The 13,729-nt window shown below is 33.4% G+C and overlaps 1 protein-coding gene across 1 annotated transcript; it reads left to right on the top strand.

Annotated features, from left to right (window-relative positions):
- Nucleotides 1–1,987: 1,987 nt before the first annotated feature.
- On the top strand, nucleotides 1,988–5,813 carry LOC104699260 (BEL1-like homeodomain protein 1). The gene is made up of 7 exons (XM_087454498.1): nucleotides 1,988–2,209; nucleotides 2,332–2,406; nucleotides 2,526–2,574; nucleotides 2,911–3,825; nucleotides 4,142–4,530; nucleotides 4,613–4,673; nucleotides 4,754–5,813. Exons 4-7 carry the CDS (start codon nucleotides 2,998–3,000, stop codon nucleotides 5,498–5,500), a joined length of 2,025 nt encoding a protein of 674 aa, XP_087310624.1. The 5' UTR covers nucleotides 1,988–2,209; nucleotides 2,332–2,406; nucleotides 2,526–2,574; nucleotides 2,911–2,997; the 3' UTR covers nucleotides 5,501–5,813.
- Nucleotides 5,814–13,729: the final 7,916 nt, after the last annotated feature.

Below are 13,729 nucleotides of genomic sequence, written 5' to 3'. Positions count from 1 at the left end.
TCTACTACAAAGTTTGTTTTTCAATATCGCCCATCAAGTTTTGTTATTTTTTCTTTTTGTTCAAAATTAACGAAGATGATTAATTTAGAGAAAGAAATCAAACAAATGGCTTAACCAAAACTTCTGAATATCTATTTTCTGAGTTTTCATAGTTTCAACAATTCATCAGTTTACAATTTTTTTTCTATATTAGAACAACTATTGATATAAACGAGTTTGGACGTTACTTTCATGATTTCTTCTCAAAAAATATATATTGCATGAACTTGAGTGACTCCCCAAATCAATCATAAATTGGCTAATCTTTTTCAGTTATGCTACTTCCTAGTTTTATTATTTTCTATATGTCAAATTATAATGTAATAAAAATATCTGTTTTTGTCTGAATGAAACCAAAGTAAAAGCAAAATGGGAGGGAAAGTAGCTGTCACTTTTGTACATGCATTTGTTTTCATAGATTTATACTTAAATTCTGTCCCTACTATTTTAACGTTTCACATAAATAATATAAATTAGATCGTCACTGCACAGAAGTATAATTTCTAAATGAAGTGTATTACTTACCCATCTCTATTCAGTTCAACTTCTGTCATTATGTATATCTCACCAATTTCTTAATTAATTTTGTTTACTTGTTGTCATGGGCTAGAGCCATGCAGCTTGGATGAAAATAAGCATGCAAGCTATATATAGTATTAGTGAATGCTTTTACTCTCTGAGTTTTTTTTTTTTTTTTTTTTTTTTGCATCATCATTTAATTAGTTACGAGTTAGAGATGTAAATACCCTAATGATCCACTATCGCCAAGAGAAATTGCCACCTCATGAAGGTTTTTTACGCACAAAAGTTCGACTATACCTCCCTACAAAAAAAGATTGAGTAAAAAGGCTAAAATCAACCAATAATAGCTATACAAATTGCGTTTTAAGTTTTCAAGTGGCGTTTTAAGTTTTCAAGTGTACATTAAACAATATTGGTGAATATAAGTGTATTAATTAGTTAATTTACTAAGGAAAATTATGATATGAACTTGGTAACGTAAACATTACGAATTTTTATACCTCATAAAAATCACAAACAATACAAAGTTCTTTGCCATTTTTAGTGTACAGTCCGAACTTAATAGATGATAAAAGTCTGCAAGAATAGTAATCTCAAGAATACTTTTTGTTCAGGATTGTAGTTATATCAATAAAGAAAGATTTGGATTGAGATGCGTGTGGGATTTCTTTTTATTATAGAAATATAAAATATAATTTTTAATTAGAAAATGATATGATTCTAAATTGGACACGACATACATATCACTATGTCTTGATGTGATAACATTTACTTCCTTTATAAATTTATATATTGTGTATAAATAACTAAATAATAGAGGAGTGTTTGGTTGTTAAGATATGTGGGTTCATTACCTGGTCAATACATAAAAGGCCAAAGTCATATCATACAAGTTCCTCTGTTTTTCGACCCATTCGCAAGCTAAGTACACCAATTATAGATCCTTATCATATAGCATATAAATATTACTGTGGAATATAGATACATATGAATACGAAATAATAATAAAAATTGAACTTTAATATAATATATTTTGTACTGAATGCCGAAATAAACAATTAATTATACGTACACAAATGTTTGAAATCCCTCAACTTAATTTTATCTATTCGATCTATCTTACTATGATGTACGTCGTACCTTACTTATCAGTTATCACCAAGCTATAATAGTTATGAATTGTTATTCCCAAGTAGAGTAGGATGGGATATATAGCTTTTTAAAAACATCTAGTATATGGTTTTCAGAATATGTTATGAAGAACGCATTGTGAAGATTATTCAGACTCCAATATTGTCAATATAATCTCTAAAACTAAAATTTCATAAAACTAAATTTAATTTCTCAATTTTGAAAATAAAATTCCAACATGGTTGGAGTGTCCATTTAGTATATTAAATAAAAACATAAATAACATTAGCTCAGCTGGTGGTGGTGAACGTTAACAAACACAAAAATTGATGTCCTAAACATTTGTATAATTTAGCAAGAATCATTTTCTACAAATTTTGGGACAAATAAAAATCCATTTTGGTTATAAGATATACCGACCACAACACAAAAAATAATTAGAAAAAAAAAGGAAAGTGAGGAGAAAATGGTGGCGTACTAAGACTGTGGGGAGATTAATGAGTGAAGGAAAAGATGGGTATCTTTTATCTCTCCTTTCTTTATCCTCTCTCTCTCTCTCAATATCATCTTTTTATATATATAAAACTTATTTCTCAGCTTTTTTAATGTATTTTATATTTCCCCTTTGAGCAAGAAAAGAGTTGCAGAGATCTTTGAGTCTGACACAGAGAGACCAAACTCACATAGCAATCACACACATCTCCACAAACACAGGTATGTATATATATATATATAAGTGTATATTCGCGTGTGTGTGTGTGTGTCTGTCTCTCTCCCTAGTCTTCCTCTTTCTCTTTGATAAGAAATTCTCTAATGTAACTTTCCTTTTGCAGCTTGAGATGATCATGAAACACGTGCATCCTCAGATCTCTATCAATCCAGGTTCTTCATCTTTCTTTCTAATTTTATAATATTCATTTTTTTCTTTTCTTTTCTCTTTCAATCTCCTCTCTCTATATATATAACTCATATTATTTTATTATTTTATTTTCAATCATGATTATGTACTCTTAATTTCCATATCCTTCGATGATCTCTCTTTCTCATAATCCATATTTCGTCGGTCTTCTTCTTCTTGATGTGATCACAATTCTTTCTTTCTTTCTTTCCTTCAAACTCTGTAGATATCTATACAGTCTCTATATGAACTTATAGTGTTTTTGTTTTTCCTCCTTTTTTTTTTTTAAGTCTTTCTCTTTTTGTTTCTTGATCAATCAGCTTGGTGAAAGAAGAAGATCAAGAATCAAAGAAAACGTCACCGTTTCATTCGTGAGTAAAAAAAGTATTCTCTACAAATTATTATAGATGGCTGCTTACTTCCACGGGAATCCACCGGAGATCTCAGCCGGATCCGACGGTGGTCTACAAACGTTGATCCTCATGAATCCAACTACTTACGTTCAATACACCCAACAAGACGACGACTCGAACAACAACAACAATAATAACAACAACAGCAACAACAACAACACGAACACAAACAACAACAGTTTCGTTTTCCTCGATTCCCACGCGCCGCAGCCTAACGCGAGTCAGCAGTTCGTCGGAATCCCACTCTCTGGCCACGAAGCTGCTTCCATTACAGCCGCCGACAACATCTCCGTACTTCACGGTTACCCTCCGCGCGTGCAGTACAGTCTTTACGGTAGCCACCAAGTGGATCCCACTCACCAGCAAGCCGCGTGTGAGACGCCACGCGCGCAGCAAGGCCTCTCTTTAACCCTCTCGTCTCAACAGCAGCAGCAACATCATCAACAACACCCGCCTATCCACGTCGGGTTCGGGTCCGGACCGGGAGAGGACATCAGGGTCGGGTCTGGCTCTGCAGGATCGGGGGTAACAAACGGAATAGCGAATCTTGTAAGCTCCAAGTACTTGAAGGCAGCGCAAGAGCTTCTTGACGAAGTAGTCAACGCTGATTCTGATGACATCAACGCTAAGTCCCAACTATTCTCTTCCAAAAAGGGGAGTAGTGGAAACGATAAGGCTGTCGGAGAATCCTCTACCGGCGCTGGAGGAGAAGATTCCGGTGGCGGAGGAGAAGCTGCCGGGAAACGTACAGTGGAGCTAGGCACGGCGGAGAGACAAGAAATACAGATGAAGAAAGCAAAGCTTAGTAACATGCTTCATGAGGTAACAACAACACATACGTATTATATACAATCTATACTGAGTGCTCTCTTATATAACACATGAAGTGGACTTAAAGCTATATCCCTAAGATTAATTTTTCAGTCATTTTCACAATTCATATTATACTATTTTCTTTTCTTCTTTTTTTTTTGTTTTCTGATTTCTAAAATTGACAATCTTACAGAGATTGATGAAATTTTTTTTTTGTCCCTCTCCTAGTAAAATAGTACTCATAACTTTTATAGATTATATATATGTAGACCGTACACTTACGTTCACGAGCCTCACGTTACGTTGTTGGTTGGAATATGAAAAGGTGGAGCAGAGATATCGACAGTACCACCAACAGATGCAGATGGTGATCTCGTCGTTTGAGCAAGCGGCAGGGATAGGGTCAGCGAAGTCATACACGTCGCTTGCACTGAAGACCATATCAAGACAGTTCCGGTGCTTGAAAGAGGCGATCGCTGGTCAGATAAAAGCGGCTAACAAGAGTCTTGGGGAGGAAGATTCGGTGTCTGGTGTTGGAAGGTTTGAAGGGTCGAGGCTCAAGTTCGTGGACCATCACTTGAGACAGCAAAGAGCTCTTCAGCAACTAGGAATGATTCAACATCCTACCAATAATGCTTGGAGACCTCAGCGTGGTCTCCCCGAACGAGCTGTCTCAGTCCTTCGTGCTTGGCTCTTCGAACACTTTCTTCACCCGTAAGTAACCCCCTATATATAGACATCCACTACTTTTCATCACTTGAACACAAACTAAATCTTTTTTCTTTGTTTTGATTAGATACCCTAAGGATTCGGACAAGCACATGCTTGCCAAGCAAACAGGACTCACTCGGAGCCAGGTACGATTCAACTAATTTTTTTATTTTTTATTTTGGGTTAATATAGGAAACGTGTTTATATATAAGGGTTTTTTTTTTAGGTATCTAACTGGTTTATAAACGCGAGAGTTCGGTTATGGAAACCTATGGTGGAAGAAATGTATATGGAAGAAATGAAGGAGCAGGGAAAGAACATGGGATCCATGGAGAAGAATCCTTTGGATCAAAGCAACGAAGATTCTGCTTCTAAGTCAACAAGTAACCAAGAGAAGAGCCCCATGGCCGACACTTACCATATGAATCCCAATCACAACGGTGACCTAGAAGGCGTCACTGGAATGCAAGGAAGCCCAAAGAGACTAAGAACCAGCGAGGAGACAATGATGCAGCCCATAAATGCGGATTTCAGTTCCAACGAGAAGCTCACGATGAAAATTCTAGAAGAACGGCAAGGGATAAGATCAGACGGTGGCTACCCTTTCATGGGGAATTTCGGGCAGTACCAAATGGATGAGATGTCAAGATTTGATGTAGTCTCAGACCAGGAGCTCATGGCGCAAAGGTACTCAGGAAATAACAATGGCGTGTCCCTTACGTTAGGGCTACCTCATTGTGATAGCTTGTCGTCCACGCATCATCAGGGATTCATGCAGACCCACCATGGGAATCCTATAGGGAGAAGAGTGAAAATAGGAGAAACAGAGGAATATGGAGCCGCCGCCATCAACGGTGGCGGATCAGCTACAAATGCACATTCATCAGCCGCAGCAGCCGCTGCTTACAATGGGATGAACATACAGAACCAGAAGAGATATGTTGCTCAGTTATTGCCCGACTTCGTTGCGTAAACCCTACTATCTCTAAACGGAGAAACCGATGCAGGTTACTATACGTTTCTAGTTTTTAATTAGTATATAGTTTTTCTTATACCATTGAACCAAAACAAAGAACAAAATTTAATTTTAGTCTTTGGTTATATATGGCCGACGGTTGTATATCGATTTTGTAATTTCTTTTTTTTTTTCGTTTTTATTGGGGGATGGATAGGGTTACATATGTATATGGTTTAGTTACGTGTAATAGCTTGCTTTTGGGTGTATACCAAATTATATTTTACTTTTATTTCTATGTAATAATAAGATAGTGAACTGATCTATCAAATATTTTATGATGATTACACATTAGATCTAAGCTATATAGATCATTCCGAATATGTATGCAGATGAAGCTAAGTGGCAGAAAACTTGGAAATATATATAATGACCTTTATGCTCAAATAAAATTATAATACAGATTAAAAATATATATATGAAATTCAAATGCTTTTTTTTTTCTGGAATAATTAAGTTAAACATAGTATCAGTATGTATACAAATCTCAAGAATAACTAGAGATATCTACTTCATTTTCATTATTCCCAGTTCAACGATTAAAAGAACTCCCAAACTTCTGAAATAAGATTTTAAGAACTGTTGAATATAATTCAGATTATAAACTTTGCATATAGTAAAAGAAAGTGTTCATAAAGCGTGTTAAATTGTATTTCCAACAAAATAAAGACATTCAGATTATTTCGAGGATTTTATCAATTCAAAGACGAGCTTCCACCACGATCCTAATCGTTTTTATTCCGATCCTAAGACATAAATTCAGATTCAAAATGGGTTTTTCTTGCATTTCACAATTAGACACACAACGAACTAAAATCCTAAACATATTATAGGGGTTTTTAGGACTTTTGTGAATATGTTTTTTAAAATTCCAATGTGAATTTCGTTCATATTAATTAGTATTTCTCCATACATAAAGAATTTCAGTAATTTAACATATACAAACCGGTGGAGAACTGAGGTCATCATACGAAAGTGGAATTAGCAGCTGCCTGCTGATAGATAAACTTACATTAGCAAAGTCTTTTTATATGGAGACTGAAGCTAAAGCCTATATATGAGTGAGGTGAGACAATGAGAAGTGAGCTTATCTGTGTGCTTGTAATATTTTTTTGAGATATTTGGTAAAATAGATAGTTTTCAAAAGATAATTGTAAAAGTAGTACAATCACTATTTATAATTAGCAAATTCCACAATTTTTACTGTTTTCTACTGTTCACAAGACTTTCCAACCCTCATCAACATTTAATATTTACAACATATGCCATTGAATCTTTTATTTTTATTTTCTTTTTAATTTTTTTTCTTCTTTATTATATGCTCAATATAATCTAAAAATAAAAATGCTGACTAATTACGAAAAATTCTAAATTTTTATAGAAATAAAAAATTCTATGTTTTTTTCTTTATAATTGGATATGCATTTTGCATGGTGATTTTATTTGATAATATTAAATATTTTTTACAAATTTTAGATCTGTGCATCTAATTAAATGTGCAGATTTCTATACACACTATTATGTGTACAAATGTATGCACACTATTATGTGTACAGATAAAATTTGTTTAATTCTTAGGGTTTCAAATGTGTGTAGATATGCTTGTACTGCAATGTTTTTATACAAATTACATCTGTAAAATTAATAATGTGTATAAACATATGTACACATAATAATGTGTATAGACATCTGTACACATACTAAGGTGTAGGAATACAAAAAATTTATATAATATATTTAAAAATTATTAAATAAAATTCATATCATATTGTAAAGAAAAAAATGTATTTTTTTGTATCTAAGAAGTTTTCTAAAAATAGATTATATTAACAATTATTTGAATAATTACGATTGGAGGGAAAAAAACTTTATTTTTTACCTACACATACCCATTTTTGTAATTTTCTCACCAAACTTATGCCCCACTATTTCTCCCTATCTCACAAACTCTCTATTACACAACACCCTATTTTTCTAATTTTAAATAGTGAATATATTAGTTTCCCAATTATGTTTTTAAAATGTACTAATTTGCTAACAAACCTTATTTTTTTGCATTTATAGCTTTGGGTAATGATTGATTTCGGATAAGTTGGAAAGAAATAATTACAAAAAGTATGCTAATAATAAGGCTATATTTGCCCATCAAAAGGGTCCAAATACCTCTTATATTGGGCCCAAATATCTCTTAACACATTAAAAATTTTAATGAAATTAAGCGAAAACATGAAATGTTTTGTGAGTCTTGTTCTATTGAGCCAAATTAATCCTGCCGTCCACTGTCCAGTCATACAAATACAGAGAATCTATCAACCGAAACCGACACATTAAGTGAAAAACTCAATGTTTAGTTATTGAGTCAGCACAACCATTTGCAGTCCGAAACAACAAGACTTTTGAACTCAAACGTATTAAAATTTACAGGCCCAGAACCCTACCAAAGTTCCGATTTGATTAGGCACGCATACATTCATCACTTCCAGCTGTCCAACATCACTACTTTCATTTAGGCCCAACTCAATAACTTTTTTTCTTTTTTCAACATCAATAACTTTATTTTTGTTATAATTCAAATTAAATTGGATATATATATATGACAATATGCTCATATAATGAACAAAAAGGTTAGGTAAGAATTTTAGCAAGTACGTCCACGAGATAACTGTTCAGAAGTTGGTTCAGTTCAGTAACTTCCACACAGTATATAACGACTCCCTTACTTTAATGCGATTTTGTTTCTTATAACTTTTGGGCCCTTCATGGTTACAGAGTTTTTGGAAAGTTGTTTGAGGCTTTATCGATCTGTGCTGATTGGAAAGTTGTCCTAGAACAAAGAAAGGCTAATCTTGGAGCTTTTTTGATTGCAAAGAGCGTCACAAGGGATGAACGATTACAATCATATGTAGCTCAGGGTTACCCTTTATGATTACATGGATTTTTTGTGTTTGACCAAAGCTATTTTTAGTTGTTTTTGGCTCGTTGTATGTGATTGTTCTGGTTCCTTTTTGTTGTTTGTGTAAAACTTTGAAGATCAATATAATCGGAATCATTCAGTCGAAAAAAAAAAAAAACTTTTGGGCCCTTCCTTCTTAGTTCTTACTTCTTACTTACAGTCAAAAATCTGGTACTGTACACCGATCAAGCCAGCTGTAACCGGATTGGTTTGGGTTTTTCATACCTGAACCAGATTAGTTTTGGTACTTATTATTAGATAAACGGAACATTATATATCGGTTTTGTCTACACGATGTTGCATTCTACAATCATCTTAATTGACTACATTGTTTTAATGTAATTATTATATGAAGAAATCAGAATCATATATACATGTAGATACGGCATGGAATGCTTTGTGACGTTTCGTGAAGATCTCTCGAAACTATTTTAAAATTGCTGGAAGAGCTTTAGATGCATTGTACCTAGCAATTCAAATTGCTGTTAGTCGTAAAGTAAAGATTTCATTGTTTAAAATTTACTAAAAGAGTGTGGTCAAAATGAATTAGCTAGTGAACTACTTTCTATAAATATAATATATTGTTATCTCCAGAAAGTTTCATACGCGCATGCCCATTCATGCATATATTATAAGTGGTGGTAATATCTTTTAAAACCGTGTTACTTTTTTTGCGTTGGTGACCTTAAGTTGTTGAAGCTCCACACCACTGTCTTGAACCCATCAGTAATACGACTCAATTTAACAATGATCGATGCCCATAAATTAATATATTTACGTCATATATATATGAAGAGGTTGTTTCTCATAATAATCAAACAATCTCCAGTTTATTATTAGACTTTGACTTCTAGATAGACAGCAGTTGACAATTATATCATGCATGATCCACGTCGTCAAAGTAAGTATGAAAAAAATCACGAAAACGATTTAATGAAATGTCAATATTCAAAATTATTGTAGAAGATCTTCGTCTAGAAAAAAGTTGAACGTAACTATATAGTTATAACTTCGTCTGGGTGGGACAGGACCGTTTATGGCACTTAATTAGGTTTTGTCGGTAACAAAAAGAAGAAATAATCAACAAAGAACAACATTTTTGAAGTATGTAATATGTTAGCCATAATATTACTGCCATCGTGGAAAACGTAAGCGACGTGCAGGATGATGAAATTGAATATCGGGTCACCCACCAATTTTGCAAATCCAAAGAAGAAGAACTTTATTATATAATTATTTTATTTTGGTAACAAATGATATCATCATCAAAGTCAAACGCATACGCTTAACCAAGAAAATTGAAGAATTTAAACCCAAAAACCGGTTTTCTCGCAAGGATGTCGGTCCGAATGATGTATAGTATAATTGTAAATTGTCTAACAGAGATTAATTTAATCGTGTCGGCATGCTTAGTTCTGCTCAAAACAACAAGAACAATGCATTATAATAGAAATTACGTAAATTGCAATGATGTGGTTTATAATATCAAAGAGTATATACTCTCACATGTATGAAAGAGTATATACATGTGAGATAATGTGATTCGATTGAAATGTTTGTTTATTTGTGTGTTAGCATGTGGACGAAAAATAAATGTTATTACTAGATATGTTATTCATCATGTCGTGTTTAGTATATATGTGATGTGCGAGACGACGGAAAATATAAACATATTTGATTGTTTGGCTTTTTAGACAGGGGAGAATTCAGTTTAAACAAAGGGAGTAAAAATCAATTTAACCCTAATATCCTACCGTACATTAATATGTGGCAAATCATCTTAATCTTAATACTATTAAAGGAGGAGTACAAAATTAAGAATGTCCAAAACTATGGTTTTATTTACAGCAATTGCCACTGATTTAATTTATTCACAAAAGAGATGTTTAATTGAAACTGAAAAGGTTAAAATCGGAACTAAAAAACTTAATTAATAATTAACATGCGTTTAGAAGAGGATCCGCGTGTTTTCAAAGAATCCAACCCGTGAAGAAAAGTATTTGAGACTTATATTGGGCCTTTGATCCTACTAACACACACATGTAATTTTCTTATTTATATTTTTGAGTAAATGAGTTTGGTTTCGTAAACCTGTTTTAATAAATAAGTTCACTTTATTTGCTTTAGTGAACTTTATTTGCTTTATACAGCTTTTCCATACGGTATTTAGTATATATTTGATAAAATATCCACTGCAAATAAAAAACATGTTCATGAATCATGCAATTGCGTTATAAAAATAAATAAAACATGTATCTACAATATATCCAATTTGTAAATTTTCTTGTTTATTAAATTAGTTGTAAATTGTAAATATTGTTAGTTGGTTTACAACTAATTTAATAAACAAGAAAGTTTACATATTGGAAATGTATTATTAAAATTGTAAAAATACGTAAGAAATCATATGAAAAAAAAAATATAATATTATAGTGTACCGCGGATTCAAATCTAGTATGATTATTATAGTTGGAACACTGATTTTTCAATAACTATGGATGATAAACCAATTCTACCATTTTTCAATTCACGATATATACAATTCACTTTGATACTAATATATCGGTATATCCTAAAAAGCCAAAAAGATCCTTTAGTACTACAAAGTTTGCAAATATTGACTAATATATAATCTCAAACAAAGGTCGTACTAAAAATTTGTATACAGTTACTGTTATTTTTGTTACGACACATCAAAAAGGAAATCAAAAGTCAAAATGGGTGGCAAAAATGAGTAAAAAAGAGAGAGGAAGAAGAATCAATCGATTATGGCATGTGAGTAAATAAAAAAATAGGAATTGACACAAAGAAGACACTCTTGTCCAGCGCTAGGCACGGAACGGGTATCCTTGAATTTTTCGATACTCTTTATCCGACCCGATCCTTACGGGTAATAGAAAAAAATTACTCGTACTCGACCCTTAAATAGCGGGTACGTGCAAAAATGGGTACCCGGTAAAAAACAGTTGACCCTTTAAATATCTGACTTTTTAACGGATACCCGGAAAAACGGGTATCCGGCAAAAAAAACCGTTAACCGCAAAAAAAAAGAACTTATAAATATCAATAATTTCATATTCCGAAATCCAAAAAAGAAGAACTCATAAATGTATGCAACATATAGTATCAAAAATTATAAAATTACAAACTTAAAAAGCTTATAATTTCATGTTGTCGTTATTCCGTAAGCTGCCGTGTAATTTCCTAACAACTTTGATTCTCTTTCCTTACCTAAACATACGCGTAATACAAAAGATCAATATCAAGCTCCAACATATATTCACAGAAACAGTATGAGGTTTAAAATATTACCTTCTTCATTCGTGTTTAATGAAGTTAATCCCACTCATCTTCCAAAGAAAGACTAACTCCTTGGGGGAAAGCGCTAAACTCTACAAACAAAAAGTAACTTGTAAGTGTATAAATAAATATGAACATTCATTGATTAAAGCTCAAAGATTAAAAAATTTACCATCTTCTAGAGTCTCAAGCTCTTCCATTGGTTCTTCCTCCGAAGAAACTTGTGGATAATCATACCGAATCCAATCTTGAGTGAAAATGAGTGCTTCAACTATCATTGGTGTGAGAGAACTTCGGAAAGGATCAAGTATGCGACCACCTGTGCTAAATGCCGATTCAGAAGCAACAGTTGAAACTGGTATTGCTAAAATATCCTTTGCCATTAAGGAGAGAATCTTAAACTTTGAACTTGCTTTCTTCCACCACAACAATATATTAAAATCCGGATCAGACCTAGGAACACAATCATCAACTAGATAACACTCCAATTCTGTTTTAAAAACCAAATTTGCTTATGTTTCTTCATGCATATCCATCAATGAATCAAGATCAAAACTTCCAACCACATCCACTTCTTCTAAATTACTGGTTCCTCTTGGCACTTGGTTAGTATTTGTAGTAGAGCTTGAAGCATAGCTTTCATAGACTTGATACATCTTCTCAAGCAGAGTATGAATACTTTCGATCAAGGCCTCAACAACGCTCCCACCATAACTTTCACGGATCAGCCAACTCACGTACTTCATCTTATACCGAGGATCAACGACACATGCGATAAATATCACCAAGTTCATGTTTTCTCCCCAGTATTTATCAAACTTTATCTTCATTTTACCAGCCATTGACTTCAGATTAGCATCATTCTTGTTTAACTCCATTTTCTGAATCATAAGGCCAACACCAAAGATCTCCTTCATATAAGCATTTCCCGTGACATAACGTGTTGTAGAAACTTTCAAAGTGGCATCATAGAAGAACTTAAAGATAGGTAAAATGGAGATTGCATAGGTCCAATCAGATTCAGTTGGCGCACCTCCTATTTTCTGAAGTTCTTCCATGTATTTTTCATCTTCCAACTCAAGCATATCAAATCCCTTCTTAAGTTTCACAGCAGCTTCCAACATTAGGTATGTGGAATTCCATCTTGTCTCAACATCTAAAGTAAGTCCAGATGTAGTAGAGATGTTTTGATGAAGAAGACATTCCTTAAACTTTAGTAATCTAGCCGGAGAAGATCTTATGTAGCGAACAGCAGTACGAATTCGAAAAATAGCAGTATTCGTCTCTTGTAGACCATCTTTAACAACCAAATTTAAGATGTGAGCGCCACATCTCATGTGAAGATAATCACCATCAAGGAAACTTGTACCCCATGACTTAAGTCTTCTTTTCAAGAATCTTATAGCGACATCATTTGCACTTGCATTATCCACGGTGAGTGTAAAAACCTTGTTGATTCCCCAAGAAACTAAACATTTCTCAAGCATCTTCCCAATCATCTCACCTTTATGACTATGTATCTGACAAAAGTTGATGATTTTCTTATGTAGATTCCAGCCATCATCAATGAAGTGTGCTGTTAAATACATGTAGCTAAAGTTTTGCACCGACGTCCATGTATCCATAGTGAGAGAAACATATCCCCTGTAACTCTTAAAGAACTTCTTCAACTTGCTCTTTTCTTCAAGAAATAAACTCATGCAGTCCCTAGTTATTGATCTACGAGAAGGAATAGCAAACCGAGGTTGAACAATGCTCATGTATTCACGAAAACCTACTTTCTCCACAAACCTGAATGGTAGCTCATCCTTTATAATCATTCTCAGCAAAGCTCTGCATGAATCTTCTTGACTAAACGCTAGATATGATGGAACAGCTCCAACAGTGTTATCTTTGTTAGATTGATTGAACAAGGTAGCCTGCTTGAATCTTTT

The sequence above is a fragment of the Camelina sativa genome, chromosome 6, assembly GCF_030686135.1.
Source record: "Camelina sativa cultivar CO46 ecotype springtype chromosome 6, ASM3068613v1".
NCBI lineage: Eukaryota > Viridiplantae > Streptophyta > Magnoliopsida > Brassicales > Brassicaceae > Camelina > Camelina sativa.
This window is presented reverse-complemented; position numbering and strand designations above follow the sequence as displayed.

Bases quoted from the DNA above. Each gene is read 5' to 3' on its own strand.
- LOC104699260 (XM_087454498.1), top strand. From the start codon at position 2,998: ATGGCTGCTTACTTCCACGGGAATCCACCGGAGATCTCAGCCGGATCC. The intron at 4,531-4,612 runs GTAAGTAACCCC...TGTTTTGATTAG, and splicing joins TTCGAACACTTTCTTCACCC to ATACCCTAAGGATTCGGACA. The intron at 4,674-4,753 runs GTACGATTCAAC...TTTTTTTTTTAG, and splicing joins CAGGACTCACTCGGAGCCAG to GTATCTAACTGGTTTATAAA.